This window comes from Pipistrellus kuhlii, unplaced genomic scaffold (assembly GCF_014108245.1).
Source record: "Pipistrellus kuhlii isolate mPipKuh1 unplaced genomic scaffold, mPipKuh1.p scaffold_m20_p_6, whole genome shotgun sequence".
Classification (NCBI taxonomy): domain Eukaryota; kingdom Metazoa; phylum Chordata; class Mammalia; order Chiroptera; family Vespertilionidae; genus Pipistrellus; species Pipistrellus kuhlii.
Window position 1 is genome coordinate 5,530,801 of NW_023425562.1, and position 20,983 is coordinate 5,551,783.

General features: G+C 49.8%; 1 protein-coding gene and 1 pseudogene across 1 annotated transcript in view; both read left to right on the forward strand.

The window, feature by feature from the left end:
* The window catches only part of CHD6 (chromodomain helicase DNA binding protein 6), a 145,453-nt gene extending 125,121 nt beyond the window's left edge, over nt 1-20,332 (forward strand). The window contains exons 31-37 of the mRNA XM_036417993.2: nt 456-2,042; nt 5,170-5,321; nt 5,704-5,892; nt 6,791-7,243; nt 9,148-9,339; nt 10,260-10,379; nt 17,197-20,332. Of these exons, the coding sequence (XP_036273886.1) occupies nt 456-2,042; nt 5,170-5,321; nt 5,704-5,892; nt 6,791-7,243; nt 9,148-9,339; nt 10,260-10,379; nt 17,197-18,093 (3,590 nt within the window). The 3' untranslated portion in view covers nt 18,094-20,332. The remainder of the gene's footprint in view (nt 1-455; nt 2,043-5,169; nt 5,322-5,703; nt 5,893-6,790; nt 7,244-9,147; nt 9,340-10,259; nt 10,380-17,196) is intronic.
* Nucleotides 16,563-16,662, forward strand: LOC118708525 (annotated as a pseudogene).
* Nucleotides 20,333-20,983: the final 651 nt, after the last annotated feature.

The window sequence follows — 20,983 nt, forward strand, 5'->3', positions numbered from 1 at the left end:
TCACATGAGCGGGAAGAGCTGGACCTTGGCATCGCACTGACAAGACCTGGATTAGAGTCCTGGTTCTGCTACCTTGAGCAAGTTAGCTTGTCTAAACATGTGTCCTCAACCTTAAAGCAGGATGATGCTTGTATATCTTAGACTTTCTGTGAGAGCTAATGTGTGTAAAGCACCTAGTGTCGAGGGCACATAACACATGCTTACTGCAAGGGAACTAATCCTACTTCCAAAACTGAAGTTTTTGTGCTCTTCTCTAACCCTTGCTGAGTCTGTCCTGTTTCATAGAAAACCTCCCGTTCTCTTTTAGCTTTTCGTTTTGACAGGGGCACACACACCGAGACTGCCATGCTGCGGGACTAGGGAGCCAGCCTGTGAGACCAGAGAGCAGGGACTCGGGTGGGCAGCGGGTGACCCAGGGCTCCCTGAAGTGATGGGCTCTTTGTTCACCTCCCCAGGTCCCCCAGATCCCACCATCTGTGTTGAACCCATCACCGAGGAACGGGCTGCAAGGACTCTGTACCGCATTGAACTGTTACGGAAGGTCCGGGAGCAGGTGCTGACGTGCCCCCAGCTGCACGAACGCCTCCAGCTCTGCAGGCCCAGCCTCTACCTCCCAGTGTGGTGGGAGTGTGGGAAGCACGATCGGGACCTGCTCATCGGCACTGCCAAGCACGGGCTGAATCGCACTGACTATTACGTCATGACTGACCCGCAGCTGTCCTTCCTGGACGCCTACAGAAACTACGCCCAGCATAAAAGGCCCGACCCCCCGGCTCCAGAGAGCCTCTACTGCCTTTACCAGTCCAACCCCAAACTCTATGAATCTCCTCCATACACGCAAATGAGCAGGACTTCGGAGTCCCTTGAAACTGAACCTGAGAATCTAGGACAGATAGAAGGGAGGGATGATCATCTTGGTCCGCCTGAGGGCAGCTTATCGGACATCACGTGTGAGAACTTTATTTCTAAAGTTCAGGATGTCATCTCCCTCACCCACGAGGAGAGTCTGCTGCCCGAGTCCTTGGAGAGCATGATGTATGGTAAGAAGGGGGTCGGCCGAGGGCCGGCCTCTTTTCAGGAGAGCCCACATACCAGCACAGAATCCAGAGCGGATGCTCTTGGCATCTCCGCAAGCAGAGGCGTGAACTGCCGGCCCGGTGGCCACAAGGCAGAAGTGGCTGCAGGCCCCTCGCTTATGGAGAGTTTGGAAGCAGGAGTGGCTCAGATGAACATTAAAAATGGAAAACATTTGTTGTTGTCTCGTGCAAGAGACGAGGAGCTGTGCTGCAGTGAGGCCAAGCAGAGGCCTGAAAGCGTCGGGCAGCCGGAAGCCAAGTTCTCGGCTTCCCCTTCCTTGGATCAAGGAAATGAAAGCGGGTTTGTCGATATGTGTAACCTTAGTGTCTGTGACTCCAAAAGAACCCTATCCTCGGAGCAGCAACTAATCCATCTACTAGAGAACAAGAGTTTAGAAACTGATTTGATGCTGAGTCAGAACCACAGCGAGGAGGAGGAGGAGGAAGAGGAGGAAAACGAGGAGGACAGCTTGGGTGTGGCAGCAGGCGGGAGGGGGAGGCCAGACGTCCTGCCTCTGAGCGAGCCCACCGCTGGCCCTCCGGGAGAGAACGCCGGAGGCTTCCCTGCAGAGGACGCCCAGAAGGGCCGCCTGGGCGCCGGGAGCCAGGGCGCCGGGCTGCAGGGGCCTTTTCCGCAAGCGGCCTGCCAGTGCCACTGCAAGCACCTGGAGAGGTGGGCACGCGGCCTGGACAGTGATGACTTTGAAGTGGAGAAGCCCATGGGTCCTAGCCCAGACTTGTACAAAAGCAAAACTAATAACATCACCATGGAGGGTGAGCTCACGGCCACTCCATTGGAGCCGTTTAAAGCGAAGCACGAGCTTGTAAAAGAGCCGTGGAAAGAAAGTGCAGAAGGGAAGAAGGGGTTCCCTGCGTATCCTCTGGAAGGAAGTGAGCTCAAGGCAGAAGACATGGATTTCGAGAGTAAAGATGACTATGACAGAGACGGCAACTGCCATAGTCAAGGTACAGTCCGGGGATCTTGTGGTATTTTGGATGAGCCAGTTCTCACACGACATGGAGGGGGAGGGAGGAGGGCGAGCTAAAAGTTTTACGGCTTCTGAAACAGGTCTACTGGCACTCACCATGTGTTTAAAACTGACGGTCCCGTGCCTTGGTCTGAAAATGAGACAGGAGCTTAACTCTGGTCATTCCAGAAAAGCAAGGAGGGGTGTAGATGATCATAGCACCTTGACTGCATCAGCCATGTGATTGGAGCATAACCTGTGTCCTTTTTATCTGGTAGATGCTGGAGGAGGCATCAAGGAGAATAATTGGCATTTCAAACTAAGTAGAACAGAACAGCCAGGGAACCTCAGGAATCTGCACCTTAATATAGATGGAATTTTTTAAGACACAAAAATACAAATGCGATCTTTATTTAGGTGAAGAAAGATAGTACTGTTCATTCATTCATTGTTAAATCCCTGTGACCTAATGTTGGGGCATTATAACTCAACAGAGTCCTTTTAGTAACTCAACAGAAATTAAACTAAAATTATAAGTAACTCAACAAATATGCAGACATACTTGATCTTTTTTTAAATAAGGAATCTTAGATGAGAGTTCAAATTAGAAGGAATTCTAAAATATTAAGAATCTAGTTGCCCCTGAGATTTTTCATGCCTTGCAGGGATTTCCCAGTCTTTAGTTTTAGTTAACTGTGATGTGATTATCTTGGGAAGTCTTCTGAACACAAATTAAAATTGGCACAATAGCTAGGATAAGGACAGAGGAGCTGAACTGAAAGTGGCTTGTGGCCCCAGATGACTAAGAGGAGCCAATCTGTGACCTGCCAATCCTCCTCACCCAGCCACGAAGGACAGTGTGATTTATATAACTGACTTTGATTTTTGAAACCCAGGCAGTCAGACAAGTGCGGGGTAAAGACGAGTATGGTTTAGAGGAGAGCTGCATGCACTAACTGATGTCCTTTGGTGGCAGTGGCCGCCTTGCTGAGTTGAGGTGGAGGGGCAGTGGCCGCCTTGCTGAGTTGCTGTATAAGCCGCTGGCTGCGGGGGGCGGGGGGCGGGGGGGGTGGGTGTAAGACAGTGGCAGCCTTGCTGTGACGGTAGGGGCAGTGAACTTGATAAGCTTCTGCATATTCATGGATGAAAGTTCTTCGCACGATGCTTTTAAAGCTGCTTCCGCAGCCCTCGGAAGGGGCCCTCGGAAGTGTGTGATGTGGAGTAGGTGGGGCAGGGAGGGTTAGCCCATTCCTGAGACTGGAATTCTGCAGCTGAAGGAGCAGCCTTTGGCATGGCTATCGGGCCAGTTTCCGGATCTTCTGGCTCCTTCTCAGGATTTTCTCTCACACATCATTTTGCTTTTTCTGAAAACTTAAATCCGTTTCCTCTGCTTAACACCTTTCATTGGTGCTCCCCACAGGATCTAGAGTAAAAATAGCATTTACTTTCCTGGCCTACGGAACTCAGCATGACCTGGAAGAGTCTGTCCCTCCAGCCTCATCCTGTGCCTTTCCCTGGGTGTCTCCTAGTTCCCCCACATGCCCAGAGCACCCTCCCCTTTGCCTCATCTTCTTGAGAGTTCTCGCCTGTGGGATGCCCTCTCCCCAGCCTTCCCCTGCCAGCATGCCCCCTGTTTCTCTCCCTTTCTAGCACTCCTCATGGCTCATAATTGGAGTTATTTGTTTATCATTGCTGTGGTGGTGGTTTTATTTGCTGTTTTCCTTTCTTTCCCCATGAAACTGTACGATCCTTGCGGGCCAAGGCCACGTCTCTCTTGTGTATCCTTGAATCCCCTGGCCTAGCACGGCCCTGCTCATGGTAAGGGTCTCTCCAGCTCCCCAAGAGTCTTGTACAGTCAAAAATGAACTCTATGGTGCCACATGGGCTCTTGAAATATTGGGGGGACCACTCTGTAAAGTATGTGATTGTCTGACCACATTGTACATCTGAAATTAGTATAAAATATTATTGAGTGTAAACTGTAATTGAAAAATAAATTTTTATAAAAGTGAAATCTGTACCTATCAGAGGATACACATTCCTTATCATTTCACCAGGAAGAGAGGTTCACAACTTCTCCTGCCTGAGGCATTTTAACCCCCTCTAATTCACTCCCTGTCCTTCCTGGTAAGTGGATCTTTAAAGATCCACTGAAGCTTGAAAGAATAAGTTGCATTTCCATTTCTTTGTATCAGTGAAGTAATTTAAATGTTCTAGGTTCCTATGCATCGTTTTTCACACGAACCGTGTGTTTTACCTTTATGGTAGGTTTTATGACTTTTCATCCTTTTCGTTAACAGCCTCTTGCCCTAGCCAGTTTGGCTCAGTGGATAGAGTGTTGACCCAACAGACTGAAGGGTCCCGTTTGATTCCTGTCAAGGATATGTACCTCAGTTGCAAGGCATGTCCCTGGCCCTGTTGGGGCACATGTGGGAGGCAACCAATCGATGTTTCTCTCTCTCTCTCTCTCTCTCTCTCTCTCTCTCTCTCTCTCTCTCTCTCTCCCTCCCTCCCTCCCTCCCTCCCTCCCTCCCTCCCTCCCTCTTCCTCCCTCCCTCCTCCCTCCCTCTCTCTCTCTCTCTCTCTCTCTCTCTCTCTCTCTCTCTCTCTCTCTCCCCCTCCCTCCCTCCCTCTCTCCCTCTCTCCCTCTCTCTTTCTCTCCCTCTCTCTTTCTCCTCCCTTTCATTTTCTCTAAAAAATCAATGGGAAAAAAATATCCTCAGGTGAGGATTAACAAAACAGATCATCAACTTCTTACTGTGTTGCATTTCATAGACTGTCCCTTCAAATGCAACTATGGATTATATTGTTTGATTTCCTCTTATCCACTTCCCCAAATGAAAGCCTCTCTTGTCATTCACTCATCTCACTCTTGGGTACACAGGAGAACATTCTTTTTCTTCTGTCTCCTCGTTTTTGTTGAGGTGTGGATGCAACTCTCCTCATGACGTGTATGGGTGGCCCTAGAGCGGCATCTGCCTTTAGTTTAACCTGTGTGGTTCTTCCGGAGATACTTCTCTGTATGGTAATTACTGTTCCATTTAAAATGCCGCAGAATAGGCTAATTTACAGAGATCAGATATCCTGATCTTTCAGAGTATCTAAATGTTTAACTCTCCTCCCAGATTACCCGGGGAAGTACTCGGAGGAGGAGAGCAAGAGCTCCACGTCAGGCTTCACGGGCGACATCGGAGACGACCCGCAGGAAGCGCGGGCCCCCACCATCGCGCAGCTGCTGCAGGAGAAAACCCTCTACTCCTTCTCCGAGTGGCCAAAGGTCTCTCCCCGCGCTCCCTCTCCTTCCGGCCACTCTCCGCTCCGAGTGCTTTATACTTACCTTCCAGAGTGTTTCTGAGTAACAGATTCAGAGAAATGGTTAATATCTGTAAAAGGTATTGGCATTGTAACATTTGAACATCGAAGGTATGTGCACTTGACTAATTAGACCATAAGACAAAAATGTTGTCTTCATATTTACAGCAACTGTGGCTTCGATCTTTATTGTCCAGACTACGAACTTTAAGGATTATAAAGTGTGCACTCCTTTTTAATCAGGTCATTCTGGTTAGAAAACTTGATCTCAGGGGACTTTTCAAACTTGGGTAACTTGGTACTTATTCCTCAGAGGTTTTGTCTTTTTTTATTTTTTTTTTTTACAGGATCGAGTAATAATCAACCGCCTAGATAACATCTGCCACGTCGTGCTGAACGGGAAGTGGCCCTCCAGCCAGCCGTACGAGCCCTCGGGCACGCTGCCCGCCCCTGTGCTACCCAGCAGCCTCTCGGAGCCGGAAGCATCGGAGCATAGCTTCAGCAATGGTGCGGCACTGGCGGCCCACATCCAGAAGGTGAGGCTGTGAGAATGGTGTTGACCGTGAAACAGAGAGTGGGAGACACTTTGCACTTCTCGGCTGAGTCATCCATTCAACCCATTTCCTGAACGGACAGGGTTTTTTTGTGGGGGGTTTGGTACAACCATTAATGTTAAAGAATTTGGATTTTTATCCTGTAGGCAGCGAAGAGCCGTTACAAGTTTTAGAGCAGGGAAACGCGTGATGAAGGAAGGGTTTTGCAGGTCAGCTGGAGTTGTGTGCAGGCTCACAGGAGCTGAGGTCAGGAAAGAGGGGCAGCTGGAGGCACGGAGGAGCTGTAGAAGAGGTGAGGTCCTAGACTAGGTCAGTGGCAGAGTTACTACAAAGAAAGGCAAGGAAATTGGCAGGCATAGGAGGAAGGGGGCATGAATGGATTAGTGTGTTCAACACAGGGAGCACTGAGGAAGAGTGGCAGCTGATAGAAATTAGGAAAATCAAAGCAGGAATGAGTTTTATTTTATTTTTATAACTTCAAACTTAAAACTCAAGGTTAATTGTAGGTACACTAATGAGTACACTGACCCTCACTCTTGCCTGCACATTGGAATCCACTGGGAACCTTGAAGAGCTGCTGGTTATGATTTAATTGGTGTGTGTGGACTGAGTATTGGAATTTCTTTTAAACTTCCCAGTTGATCCTGATGTACAACTGAAGTTGAGATTCCCTAAATTAAAATCTTGCAACTCCAAGTGTAGGTAGGTCATAGACAAACAGTGTTGGAGCATATGGCAACCTGTTAGAAATGCGGACTCTTAGGCCCACTGAGGTAGAATCTTGGTACTAAAGTTTGAGAAGGCTTGAGCTAGAAGATGATTAGAAATCATAATCGGGCCTGAGGAAACAGCTAGCATTCAGCCCTGTGTGTGTCCACAGGACAGCTTCTTGGCTCCAGTGTTCGCAAAGGATGACCAGAAGCACAGACATCCTTACGAGTTTGAGGTGGAGCGGGACACAAAGGCGCGGAGCCTGGAGCAGTTCTCTGCCGCCCACGGGCACCCCCCCCTCGTCCTCAATGGCTGGCACGGGGAGTCAGCAATAGACCTCTCCTGCACGTCTGAGGGGTCCCCCGGAGCCACGTCCCCTTTCCCAGTGAGTGCCAGCACCCCTAAGATCGGGGCTATCAGTTCGCTTCAAGGAGCCCTTGGCATGGACTTGTCTGGGATTCTGCAAGCTGGCCTGATCCACCCGGTGACCGGGCAGATCGTCAACGGGAGCCTCCGAAGAGACGATGCTGCGGCGAGGAGGCGGAGAGGGCGGCGGAAACATGCGGAAGGAGGGATGGACCTCATCTTTCTGAAGGAGCAGACGCTTCAGGCAGGAATCCTGGTGGGTATACGAGGCCTTCGATAGAAACCTTGGCCTTTCTACACAGAGCAATAAGCCCTTCTTCTCAGATACAAAGCTTTTTGGTTTGTGGCTCTCTTCTCCCTTTTTCAGTTGCCCGGCTTATTTTCATTATGTCTTCATAGTAAGTTACCCTCAGTTTTTCCTAGAAACAGATGGTATTAATCCGCAAGAGCCTTTCATCTGCAGGCATCCTGGGGAATAAGCCAGGAGGCCTTGCCATTTCAGATAGAAACAACCCAAAGCCTCGCATATCTCGGAAGAGCCCCTGGTGATGAGTGAGCAAAGGGAGCCAGCAGGGTAGAGTCTGTGGCCGGTAGCTCCAGGTTAGCAGCTTTCCAGGAGCCGGGGTTGGAGGAAGGATCAGGAGTAGGGCTTCTGCAGGCTGGTCATGGCTCTCCTGCCTCACTTTCTGGTCAGCATGAGGCACATCACCACCTCACTCTGCTCCCCTGTAAAGTGGGGCCCCAGCATCTCCCCCAGAGGGCCACTGTGAGGAGTCACTGAGATCACACTAAGACGTTCTAAACTCACAGGGGGTCATTGTAAACAACGGAAAAGGTTCAGCAGCTGAGAGAGAGACCCCTTAGACTTCGTTTACTGTGTCAAAGACAATTGACTTCTCTTTATATTTTGGTTTTTCCCATTTATTGATTTTTGAGCTCCAAAACGGGGATCACATTTCATGTTTTCTTATTTTCTCCCTCCCTCCCTCCTTCCTTCCTTGATTTGAGAGAGAGAGAGAGAGAGAGAGGAAGGGGGCTGGAGAGAGAAACATTGATTTGTTATTCCACTTACTTATGCATTCATTGGTTGCTTATTATATATGCCCAACCTGGGAGCAAACCTGTAATCTTGATGTATCAGGAGGATGCTTTAACCAACTGAGCTCCTCAGCCAAGCATGTCTTCTTATTTTAAAGGATTGATAATAGCCAGTATTTGTTGAGTACTTATTGTGCCAGGCACTGTGTTCAGGGTTTTACATGATTGTCCTGTGTGATCCTTACAACAACCCTGTGGAGGTGATGGTATCATTCCCATTTTATAGATGAGAAAACTGAAGCTCACAAGCATGAAATAATTAGCCTAAGATTGTCCAGCTAGTAAGTGGCAGATCAGGGGACCAAGCCAAGGACTTCTTTCTCTATTCGCCAAGCAGCCTATTGCTCAGGTATATTGTTTGAGATGTGTCTTCCTCTTAGACTTTGTATAATTTGGGAAGCTGAAGTGGCAGGTTCTTTCCCTGCCCAACCCTGCAAGCTTTTGGGGTGGTTGCCTAATTTTTCAGAGGTGCAAAGCCATAGTTTCTCTGTAATGATGGTGAGATTCCAATGGAATGACTGATGAAATTTTCCCCTTGAGAGCATTTTTTAAATTTATGAAGCAAACATTTATTTAGCATTGACCTTGTACTTTATCAGCAGACCCAAGTACAGGCATTGGGAATACAGAGATGAGTAAAAGAGGTATTGGAACTATAAAGGGAGAAATAGGTAAGCAGATTGCAGTGAAGTGGGGGAACCCTGCGAAGGGTGTGTGGGGAACAGGACAGGAGTGGCCAGTGTTGCCTGGCACCGCCTGTGGGGACTGCCAGTGATGGTGACACGGGAGGTGACCCTGAACCTGAGCAGATAGGATGGGCTTAACGTTTACCAAGTAGACAAGACAGGGAGAGGTGGATTCGGGGGGAGGGAACAGCCCTCGCAGGCAGTGGCAACCGTGTGGGTAAGTAGTGTGTGTGGTTCTTACTCGAGCACCCAGCAGAGTAATGTCCAGGTGGAAACAGACTGAAAGATTCAAAGAACACCTTACACATTTTCCTTCTAGAAACTGGTTTTCATTCTGGCATGACTAACTACACATGCTTACTTTCCCTTCATTCAGGAAGTCCATGAAGACTCAGGACAGGCCTCTCTGAGCACCTCACTCCCTGAAGGGCCAGTGCCTGCCCCTTCGGCCCCGGAACCAGCCCCAGCAGCCGGCAGCCAGGCTGAGAAGACCATTCCCAGCAAAAGTCTGCTCGACTGGCTGAGGCAGCAGGCTGACTACTCCTTAGACGTCCCCGGCTTTGGAGCAGTAAGTGCTTTTGGTGCTGCCTGGGATCGCTGGTTTACTTCCTGCCTGCTTGGTGCTGTTTTGATAAGGAGTATGCTGAGGGAGACCAGGAAGTTTGGGAGAAATCTCTGTCCACTAAGGACATCATTTTAAAATCAAGAAAAAAGTTATAACCCACGTCAGAACACTATGCCACATAGACATACAAAATATGAAGGCGACTAGCCCAAGCTCAGCCCCTTCCCCCAGGAATTCCCACACAATGTCTTAAGCTCACAGAGAAATCATTAGGTTGCATAAATACTGCCACTTCATGGAAATGTTCCCATGTGTTCCTTTCAAGTTAGTACATGATCATTTTATAGGAGTGTATCTGTTCTTAGTTACATAGTTCTTGCTTTGGGACTTTTCCTTAAGTCCTCTTACTGCCTTAGCCCTAAATCTTTCAGATTAGAAATCTATAGGAGAGGGCTACCGAGCACAGATGTCTTCTCCTGGTTTTTCTTTCCTTATTTGCTCATCTACCCACCACCATCTGTTTTGGGTGCATCTGGCTAATAAGAAATGGAGGTGGAGAGCTCACAGGAAGAGAAAGGGAATACATTCACAGATGCACACCCTCAAGGACAGGCGAGCTACTGGGTAGGTTGCAGAGGAGAGAATCTGAGAAAGTGCTGACCAGGAAAGGGCTCGGGATCAGGCAGTGCCCAGGTGTTCTATTCTGGGCGTTCAGGAGCCCCCCTCCCTAGCCTGTTTTCCAACTTGCTGCTGATTCAAGAAGAGAGCCTAGGCAAGGGCCAGGTGCTTTTTCCTTCAGCATGACCTGGCTGGGTCCTTGCAGATGGCCATTAATGAGAAAAGAGCAAACCTAGGCGGCATGCCCCACTCCTCAGTCTCTGTGACAGAATGTTTTGTAATGTTGATTTCCATTTGTCTCCTAGGCTTTTTCAGACAAACCAAAGCAGAGGAGGCCACGCTGTAAGGAACCTGGGAAATTAGACGTCAACTCTCTGATTGGGGAAGAGAGGGTGTCCGTTGCCCCCAAGGAGCCGGGACTGAGGGTAAGGAAGAGGGGCTGTCCCTGCAGAGCCCAGCCTTGCAGGCTCAGAGAGTGAGCTCCACAGGGAAGCGGGTTTCCCAGGCGGTTCCCAGGGGACAAGGGCAGCACAGGGCACCTGTAGGCTCTGTGGTCATTTGTCTCAACCTTTACCTGCAAAACATTTAATTTACTTATGTATTATATTTAACCCATTGCCAAAGCTTGATATTTCCCCCCTATTTGTAGAGTTCAGGGAAAACATGCCTTAACTCATCAGCAGTCTGTTTCCAGTGTTTAACAAACTTCATTATTGGACATTTTCATTTTCTAAGCTTTGCTTCTCTGGCTACCATTTAAGACATTTCCTCCCAGTCTGTCCTCACTGACAATGAGAAACAGCTGACTCCAAGCTCGGCCCTTTTCCTATTACAGAATCATGAGCCTGGAAGAGACTTCAAAGACATCTGCAAAATACTTCTAGTGTAACAAATATGAGTTAATTATCGCTTACAGATGAGAACAAATTTGGAATAGAAAATGCATAACCTCTAGAGGGCGGCAATATCATTTTAACCTGAAAAGGCGTTGCGCTTGGGAAAATCATTTCTAAATGTGTTATTAACCCCCTAAAAGTGTGCTCTGCCCAAATGGGGAGCCTCTGACGACCCTCCCGGGAGCCTGCTCTTCCTGGGAGTCCCCACACCCGCAGCCTTCCCGAGTGCCTCTCAGAGCTCGGCCAGTGCAGCCGTGCTGGGATCCAAATTCCCTTCGTGAGATTGCTGGAGGTGATTTATTGTTTTAGCTCCAAAAGGCCACCCACCCTAGTCATTTCCTCCTCTGTGCGGAAAGAAGCTGTTACCGAATGTTCTCCGAGCTTGTTACTGATTGTCACCTGGGTGATTCCTCGTCTCTCCTGCAACTCGACAAACATAACTGCTCTCTCATCTCTCTCCACTGCAGCCACGGGGGTGGAGGCCTGGCCCGTCCCTCTGGCCTGCCTCTTAGAAAGGTTGCCATGTTGAAAAGAGGCCCTTTTTCCAACTCTCTTGTTCTCTCCTCAGAAAATGTCCCTCCTGCCCCCTTAGACCGGCTTGTGCTGGGCGAGCTGATTCAGCTTCAGTTCTTATCCCATCTGTCTCTCTCCAGCCCTCATGCTGCCTCCTGCTCTCTGCACTCAGCAGTGTGGTCCCGTGGAGACCTCACAGTTCTTGCTTTGTTGTAACTCAGAGCTCTTGGTTTAGAGATTCGTCAGGAAAACCATGTGGTTTCCCCTTGGCCCTCTCATGTCTTTCTCCATGTCTGACAGTTTCCCTCATGTTCTCTGGAAATTAATGTTCGTCGCTCCCTGCAGACCCTGACCCCTTGCCAGAAAACCCATTTCTAAGTTGTTCTTGCAAGTCAGCCTCTTACCAGAGATGCACTTTCCCTGCTTCGTTAAATAAACACAGTCCCTGCCTCGGAGGCCCTTTCCCGCAGCTCAGCAAGAACAGGAAGCACTTCCACCTGGTGCTCAGGGCTCCACAGCCTGCTCACGGGCAGAGCCAGCCGGCTCTGACAGCGACACTCTGCTAGGCTCCAGGAGGCCCATTCTCAGCCCTGTCCCCGCCGCTCCTGGGGCAGGGGCCCTCTGGTGCACTGCCCTCCTCTCTCCAGGGGAGACCCCACCCTTCTAGGACAGGCTCCCCTCCCACAGGGCTTCTCGCTGCTCGGTGGGCTGTGGCTCACTGGTGCACGGCAAGGCGGGGGATTCAGTATCGGAAGGCCCAGTACCCGGTGGTTGCTCATTAAATGTATGTGTGTACACATACGTACTTCATATATTTCATATGTGTAAAAGTTACATTTGTTTCACATTATATGCACACATGTGGGTATAGTTTTGCTGTTTGTTTCTCACTGGGTCATTTGACATGACACGTCACCCCTAAACACTTCAGCATGCATCTCCTAATAGCGTTTTCCTATGTAACTATTTCCATTATTGCGCATGTGAATATTAATATCTAGTTCATTTTTAGATTTTTTTCAGTCGTTCCAGAATGTTTTTAGAGCTTGCTTTTGTTTTATTCTGTCTTGTTTGTAGGATTTTTTAAACTGGGATCCACAGGCTGCATCTAGTTGTTAGGTCTCTTGCCACTGGCTGGCTGTTTGCGGGCTGAACCTGCTCACCTTCCTGGGAGGAGCAGGGAGGTGCTCGCTCTCCCCTCCTCTGCCCAGGAGGAAGCGTTAGCAGTGGGATCTGCAGGCTTGGGAGTAAGTGCTCCCAGGTGCTGCTGAGACAGAGGCGCTTCTCGGGCGGGCGGGAGGGAGGCCCTGTAATCATCCGCAGAGGCAGCTCTGCCCGCTGCCGCCTCATGGCTGCCTCCTCCTCATTCTCCTTGCCCTCTCCCCAGGCCTCCCTGGAAGGGAAGCAGGTCTGCTCCCAGGGTGTAATTACCAGGAGGGAGCAATGCCAAAGCCCCCCCCCCCCCCCCCCCCCCGCGCTGCTGTGTGTGGTCCGAGCTGCTGGGAGGGGCATCTGATGAGGGTGGGCAGCAGCTGGGTGGCTGAAGCCCTCTCCCTCCCACAGGAAGTGGTGAGAGCCGCTTCCTCTGCCAGCGCCCCTGGCTGTGCTGTAGGTGAGAATTGTTCTCTCACGCCTGGGCCTCACTGCAGCTGCTCTCAGGCTGAGAGAGTGGCCAGCCTGGCCTTCTTGGCACGTTCCCAGTTCGGAAAGGGCCAGCGTTCCCTTGGCATCAGTGGTTCCGAACAAGGTTGGGAAGGGGTATTTTCAGACATCCTGCTGCCTGAGGCGTGCGACGTGAGCTCGGTGGGCAGGGCCAGAGAGCTGCTGGTCCCGCAGGATGCAGCTGTCCTCAGTGCCCTGGCCGGTCCTGAGTGCCCCGATGAGCTCAAAGTCAAGTGTGCGACTTCTAGCAGATTGTTTGAAAATGGATGGAGCCCGCTATTCCCCGAGCTCTGGGTTTGCTGGCTTCCCACAGAAAGACTTCCCCAGGAGAGTCATAGGAGAGCGAGGAGGGGGAAGGAGAGGGACCCACCAGCACTTTTCTCTGGCTCTTCTGTGGGTGGGCTGCAGGAAGCCTTGTGGTTGAGCTGTGGTTACCCTGCCAGGGCTCTGGGCTGAGGTACTGTGCCCAGCAGGGGCCTGAGACTGCGGTGGAGTCCAGAAGGAGGCAGTTTTCCTAAATGGGCTCAAGACACACTCGCGAGAAATGGCGTTTGTAGCCTGACCCCAGTCCATTAAGTCCTGCTACCTCAGTTGAGGAATTGTTCCACCAGCACCCCAGACCCGGAGTGAGACAATGGGGTATGGTTCGGGGCCGCCGGACGTGACCAACTGCCCCAGCGGCACATCCCTGTCCCTCACTTTGTACGGAAGAAGGGGGACCACGCACGACAGTATTAGAGGTTTCTGCTCTCCTAAACCGAAGCTTTTGAGAAATGACCATCATAATGCTCTTTGCCTGGCTTATGGTGACCTGGTTGCTCTTTCATATTCGTTGGGAAACAGATGTAGGACTTCAAAATTAACATTATTTGGGGGGAGTTGGAAACATTCAAGTGCACGTTTTCTCACGTGTCTGTGAATTCGTAAACGCCCTGTAAAATGGCTCAGATAGCGGCACTAACTCCGTGGGGTCGGGGTGGTGATTAATTGCAGTAGTGCAGATGGAGCCCTCAGCACCGTACCTGACATGGGTAAGTGCTCATTTAACCTGCCGTCAGCACTCCTGCTGCTGCTCCTCTTACCCCACCCCACCCCACCCCACCCCCCACCTCCGCCCCGCACCCTGGCAGCCAGTCTCCCTTGCATCTCGGTTTCTTCTCACACATGGGTGTACTCACGGCTTGTGGAGAACCTGACCCGGTGTCACTGGCACACCCTGTCTCTACAGCAGCCCCTTAAGCAAAGGTCTGTAGGGCTTTCTAAGGATTTGACTTGATAGTTAAGGGAGGGGAGAGGCAGTGAACCAAATGGGAATGCAAGAGCAACTCAAAGTTCAAAGTAGGTGTCCTTGAGAAGTTTGTAAAGAGATTTCTTAACTGCTCTGACTTCTTTCTCCACACTCACCAGGCCTAACAATGTTTTCTGGTCCATCTGCTATCTCTTGGTGAAACCTGCCCTTCCTTTCTTGCTCCGAGTGCTCCACTGAGGAGAGCAACTGGGTCCCTGCCTCTGAGCCTCAGTGGGCTTGCAGGAACGGAAGGCGTTCACACAGGCGCCTGAGAATCCTGGAAAGGCAGCCCAGCGTCATAGAAAGTCAGCCGAGAAGCCTCACTGTTGAGCCCTCCTGCCTCCCGCCCAGTTCAGGAGCTTCTTAACCCTATCACATGTCCACACTGCAGCCCTAACTGTGGCCTGCGTCCCAGGGCGAATCCAGGGTCACAGATCCCACAAGGCCACTCTGAACATTTTTTAGCCTTACCATTGCTGTGATCAAAGAGGAGGTTGTAGCCAGCTGATATGGCTCAGTGGTTGAGCATTGACCTATGAACCAGGAAGTCATGGTTCCATTCCCAGTCAGAGTACATGCCCAGGTTGTGGGCTCGATCCCCAGTAGGGGATGTGCATGAGGCAGCCGATCAATGATTCTCTCTCATCATTGATGTTTCTTTCCCTCTCCCTCTCTGAAATCAGTACTTTTTTTTTAAGAGAGAAGGTTGTAAAAGAACACCCACTTTGTGACAAGAACCACAAGGAGGAGACACCAGAGTAGTTACAGTTGCTTCCTCTCACTGTGGCTCAGAAAGGGATGATGGATGACTCCCTAGGAACCCACAGGAGAAGGCCTGTTCCTTATGCTCCTAAGCAAAGAGGACTGAGGCCTTAATACTGTGCCCATTCGTCACCTTGATGAGCCTAATGATCGCTGTGAAGAGCACGGGGCGTAGACATCACCCAGAGGGGTGTAGGCATTTCAGACGAGTCCCGGAAGAAATGTCGCCCTTTCCGTGAGGAAAACATTTCTCCCTGCGCATGGGGGTCATTCTGGCCATTTTTTGAAGCACATTCAGAGTCGGTTGCATTGTAATGGCAGTGGTTGGTTTAATTCTCTGTAGCTGCTGCGCTGGGGGAGCAGGTTCTCAGCAGGTTCTGGCTGCATCATTTCCCCCCAGAGCTCCTGAGCCACAGTCACAGGAAGGAGCGCATATGGCTGCAGCAAACCCACTGTAGGTGGGTGCTTTCTCCCTGCCATCTGCCTGCCAGTCACTGATACATTAGATAGCAAGTCCTCCTCTCTGATTCTCTTTAGCTCGGTCATCCAGATGTGTGGCGCCAGTGACCTGTGTGCAGGCATAGCTGTAAGTCCCAGGCACAGTCATAGTACAGTCCATGTGGAGAAGAGCGCTGAGTTCTGGAGCTCTCCACTAAGTAAGAACACTGGAGAGGAAAGAAGATCGTCTCCTTAAAGGGAAACCAGAGTACTGCTGCTTTTTGATGCATTTCCCCAGTAATAGCCAAGAATGCTTTCATTTCCTGGGCAGATACATAGGTGTCTGAGAATCATTGCCCTCCAGGAGCTGACAATCCAGAGGGGAGTGGGGCACACACAGCCAAGTGTCCCTTTAGCAATACTTCTTCCTGTGGGCCGGGTAATGTATTAAACACTTCACTTTCAGGTGCCTACTCTGCTCTGCGGCTGATTGAGAAATCTTCCTGTGCCCGGCCTGTGTGGCTCAGTGGTTGAGAATCAACCTATGAACCAGGAGGTTATGGTTCAGTTTCCATTCAGGGCACATGCCTGGCAGCAGGCTTGAGCCCCAATAGGGAGCAGGCAGGAGGCAGCTGATGGATGATTCTCTTTCATCACTAATGTTTGTTTGTTTTTTAATATGTTTTATTGATTTTTTTTTTTTTTTACAGAGAGGAAGGAAGAAGTATAGAGAGTTAGGAACATTGATGAGAGAGACACATCCGATCAGCTGCCTCCTGCACACCTCCTGCTGGGTATGTGCCCACAACCAAGGCACATGCCCTTGATCAGAATCAAAATTGGGACCTTTTAGTCCACAAGCCAACACTCTATCCACTGAGCCAAACTGGTCAGGGATACTGATGTTTCTCTCTCTCTCCATCTCCCTCTCCTTTCCTCTCTGAAATCTGTAAAACATTATTTTTTTAAAAAATTTTAAAGAAAAAATCTTCCTGAGTCATGAGGAAGACGAATCTTGTCAAGGAGTCGCAACCACAAGAGTCTTGACTGTACACATTGGTAGCACATATACTACACTTGGGACGATTCCGAGGAGATTAGCATGGCCCCTATACAAGAATGACACACAGTCCAGTGCACCAAAAGGTGGCAGGTTCGATTCCCAGTTGGTGCACATGTCCGGGTTGCGGACTACATCCCCCATATGGGTTGTGCAGGAGGCAGCTGATCCATGTTTCTCATATCGTTGTTTTTCTCTCTCTCCCTCTCCCTTTATCTCTCTCAGGAACCAATAAAAATCTATTTAAAAAAAAAAAAAAAGACATGCAAATTCCTGCAGTATTCCATATGGTTTTTACATTGTACAACCAAAACTAATAGGTTATGCCAGTTATACTTCAATAGAATTGTTTAAAGAGTCTTGACTAAGACCTGGGCGTCTACTACTGGTCTCTAGCTCCCAGCACTGTCAGCTTCTCCACAGGGTGGACACTGCTTTTGCGCAGTGAGCATGTTGATGGCGCTGCTTGGTGGTGACAGGCCGTGTGTCGGCCGCAGAGGGAGGAAGCCTTCAGGTGCAGTGAGGCAGGAGGCAGTGCCATCAGGGATCCTTCGCAAGCTGGGTCAGATGATCACACGTCATCCAGTAACCTTGGCATCTTGTGTTTCTTTGTCCCTGTCCAGGGGTTCCTCCCAGAAAACAAATTTAATCACACCCTGACCGAGCCTGTGCTTCGCGACGCGGGCCCCCGGCGGAGGGGGCGGCGGCCTCGGAGCGAGCTGCTGAAGACTCCCGCCCTCGGGGCGGACTCCCCCTCCAGAATGGGGCCACTTTTCATGAACGGACTGATTGCTGGGATGGACCTGGTGGGACTTCAGAACATGAGGAATATGCCGGGCATCCCCCTCACGGGGCTGGTGGGGTTCCCGGCCGGCTTCGCCGCCATGCCCACAGGTGAGGAGGTCAAGAGCACCCTGAGCATGCTGCCCATGATGCTGCCGGGGATGGCCGCCGTGCCCCAGATGTTCGGGGTCGGGGGCCTCCTCAGCGCCCCCATGGCAACTGCCTGCACTTCGACTGCGCCTGCGCCTCTGTCAAGCACAACGAAAAGCGGCACCTCGGCGACCGAGCCGACTGCAGAAGACAAGCCGAGCAGCCGTGACGGAAAAACGGACGTGTCTGCGGAAGACAAGCCCGGTCCTAGCCCATATTCCGATCAGTCCGAACCTGCAATAACGACGAGTAGTCCTGTGGCTTTTAACCCGTTTCTCATCCCAGGAGTGTCTCCTGGACTCATCTACCCACCCATGTTTCTCTCCCCTGGCATGGGCATGGCTCTGCCAGCCATGCAGCAGGCCAGACACTCTGAGATGGCGGGGCTGGAGAGCCAGAAGAGGAAGAAGAAGAAAACAAAGGGGGACAACCCGAACCCCAACCCGGAGCCTGCTCCCGGGCCGGACAGGGAGCCGGGCAGTGACCAGAACTGCCCCGAATCCAGGGCACCCGTGCCCTCCGACAGAGAACATGCGGCACAGGCCGGAGGCGGGGGCCTCAAAGACTCCAACAGTGACACCAATTAGAACTTTTTCATTTCATGACGTGACTTGTGAGTTTCTTATCCCATAAAGGTTTGTTACTTCCCTCCCTTCGCCTTCATAACCTGTGTTTCCATAAGTGATATGAACCCACCTAATTCCCATCTGAGAACCATGGTAACGGATGTCATAGCTGCAGGGTCTTGCCACTTCATTAGCTGAGTGTCGTCGACCTAGTGTGGGAGGCACAGAATTCTCCCTCTGTCACCCCGTTGTTCATTCCAGCAGTCGGAGTTAATGCAGTACTGGTGACACGCCCTACCCCCTTCTCTCCCAAGTTTCCCGCGGATCTGAGGAGGAGAAATGGCATAAGAAGGCTGTCCAGGGACTTAACTGTTACCGGGCCAAAGGACAGACAGAGCAGCTCCTTTTTCGTGAGCTGTGCTGGATGGGAAAGAATGTATTGGGGAACCAAAAAGCACAGGAAAAGGAAGTGCTGGTGCACATTTTTTAGTTGAGATATTTCCCTATTTTATCACGATTACTAAATGAGTAGTATAGACAGAAATATATAACTAATGATTGAAAATGCATATATTCATTTCTTTATAAGACAAAATGCTTATCGGTAATAAATTAACTTCCCCCTTTATGGTTTTTCAGCACCTGCAGCAAGAAGAAGTACTGACTAGGCATTATTTTATACACGGATGCTCTCCCCCGAGTTAAAGGATGAGTCTCAGTGTGAGGACACTGTACACAGCTTGAGTTATTGCTGGCGACGGGGCTGGGTGAGGGGCTCGCCCTCCACGGAGCTGCACACCACCCACAAGCACATGACTAGCACTCCACTCCCTCCCCTCATTCTCCGTTCTCCAGAATCGCGCTCGCCACCCCTGGGCCTGATGGGTTTTTCTTTTGTGCTTTCCTCCACCAAGAATCAGGCTCTTTCTGGAGCTTGTGGGAAAACAGTCACTCAATACTTTCACGCTTGCCTAGGTCCTTCTGTCAGAGTCATCTGAGGTTGTCCAAACGTGTGTACCACCTTTTATAAAATGACTGTGAAAAGTTTTATTCTCCATTTTTTCTCCATTTAGTTTTGTATTTTACAGTTGGACCCAGATTCCAAATCATCACGTTAGTCAAGACTGTTGCAAATTAGCATTATTTTTCCTTCCTCCTGCCCAAGCAGCACTTCAGCCACTTCCTTTGGCCTTCCCATCCGTGTTCCAAACCTTCCGATGACCTTACCCTCTCCTGACAGGCCACACTCTGAGGCTTGAAATAAGCTCATAGCTCAGAACTCCGGGGGGGGCACAGGGCGGTGCAGGACCATTGGGAATGTTGGAAGTGTGACTAGTACCAGTTTCACTTTTCGTTGTCACAATTTACTGTATTTTTTACTTTTTCTGTTACCGTTTTGCTAATTTATCAGAAGGTCCAAAAGTTTGACATAACTATTTCAGTTTGCATTATTTATTTATCATGCTTTTGTCATTGTCTTTTATACATTTGGGATTATAAATTATGTAAATGTTAAAATGAGCATCTCAAAGAAGTCTGTTAAATCGTGACCGGAAAGAATCAAATGTATTTTCAAAAAGTGGAGTCCCAGTTTTGTGAATCAAAGCTATAAACCAGAAAATCTATAACTGATCGTATAAGAAGAGCCCAGTGATTGAACAGGTCCTATTTAATGACATCTTTGTAGCACAGATGGTCTGTGATGCTGACAACAGATTTCTTAGAAATGCTGCTCTCTCTATTTAACTAACATTTTGTTCAGTTTTGCCTCCAGTGGAAGCAGAAAGGGTTTTTTCAGCTGTTAAATCCTGAAAATCAATATAATTTATTTATGTAAAAAAAAAAATCACTCAATCAATATATTTTTGAACCTTTTAAGTACTAATTTTCTTTTTATCAAGTAGAAAAAAAAATGTATTTGCCCTAAATCCTTAAAATACAAATGCTATAAAAATTCATGTATCTTGAAAGCCTTACTGCAAATGAGTGTTATAGACATCCAGCAGAGCCTGGGCTCGTCCTCGTCGTCGTCCTTGTTCTGTACGGAAAAGCTGCTTCCCCGGGTTCCGCTCAGAACCCCCCGTGGGTCACAGGGTTCGGTCTGGATTTGCGTTTGAAACCCACCAGCATGCGAAACCCCTTGTTACCGCTTCCCGGGCCTGTATGTTCGCTCTCCCGGCGTTTAGGCTGATAATTTGACTGCTGTTGTGTCCCTGTTTGCAAAATGAAAATGACACTTTGTGGATTCTTTTCTCTGTAAGGCATACGTGCTTTCTTCTTATTTTGACGTTATCAAGAGCAAAAGCCAAATTTAAACTTACTTCAGCCAACTCGAGCCTTTTCATCCAATTCCATGTCGCTCACAGCCATAAATCCCCTTGGTCGTTCCTCACCCCGTGTCTTACATAATAAATTGTCTGTGGTCTTGATGCTGGATTTAAAAAAAAAAAAAAATTTTTTTTTTGAAAAGTCCAATTTGTACGTGAGGACGTCAGTGGCATCGGGTGTCTCTTGCTGCCTGGGTACTTTCTGGGTGCACCCTGTGGCGGGCTTGTTAAGTACTCAGGAAGGTGGACTGGACCTGCCAGAGCACCTGGTTGAAAGACACCACGGCAGGGGGCGCAGCACAGCCTCTGGGACTCGGGCCTGAATGCCTCAGTGGCACACTTGACTGAGCGCCATTCCCAAAGTCCCCCCCTCGGATCGCACAGCTAGGACTTAAGAGTGCAACAAGACTTGTGGGTTGGAGCAGGTCCGTAAAACTTAGGGATGCCTCAGTAGCTGAAGTTCTTAGGCTCGTTGAGAATTTCAGAGTCCTTCGTTTTGGAAAGCATCGCTTCTCAGGCCCAAAAAGTCTGTCAGGAATTGTCCACAAGGCTGGCAGGAAGTGCTAGGGTCTCGGTGAGACAGA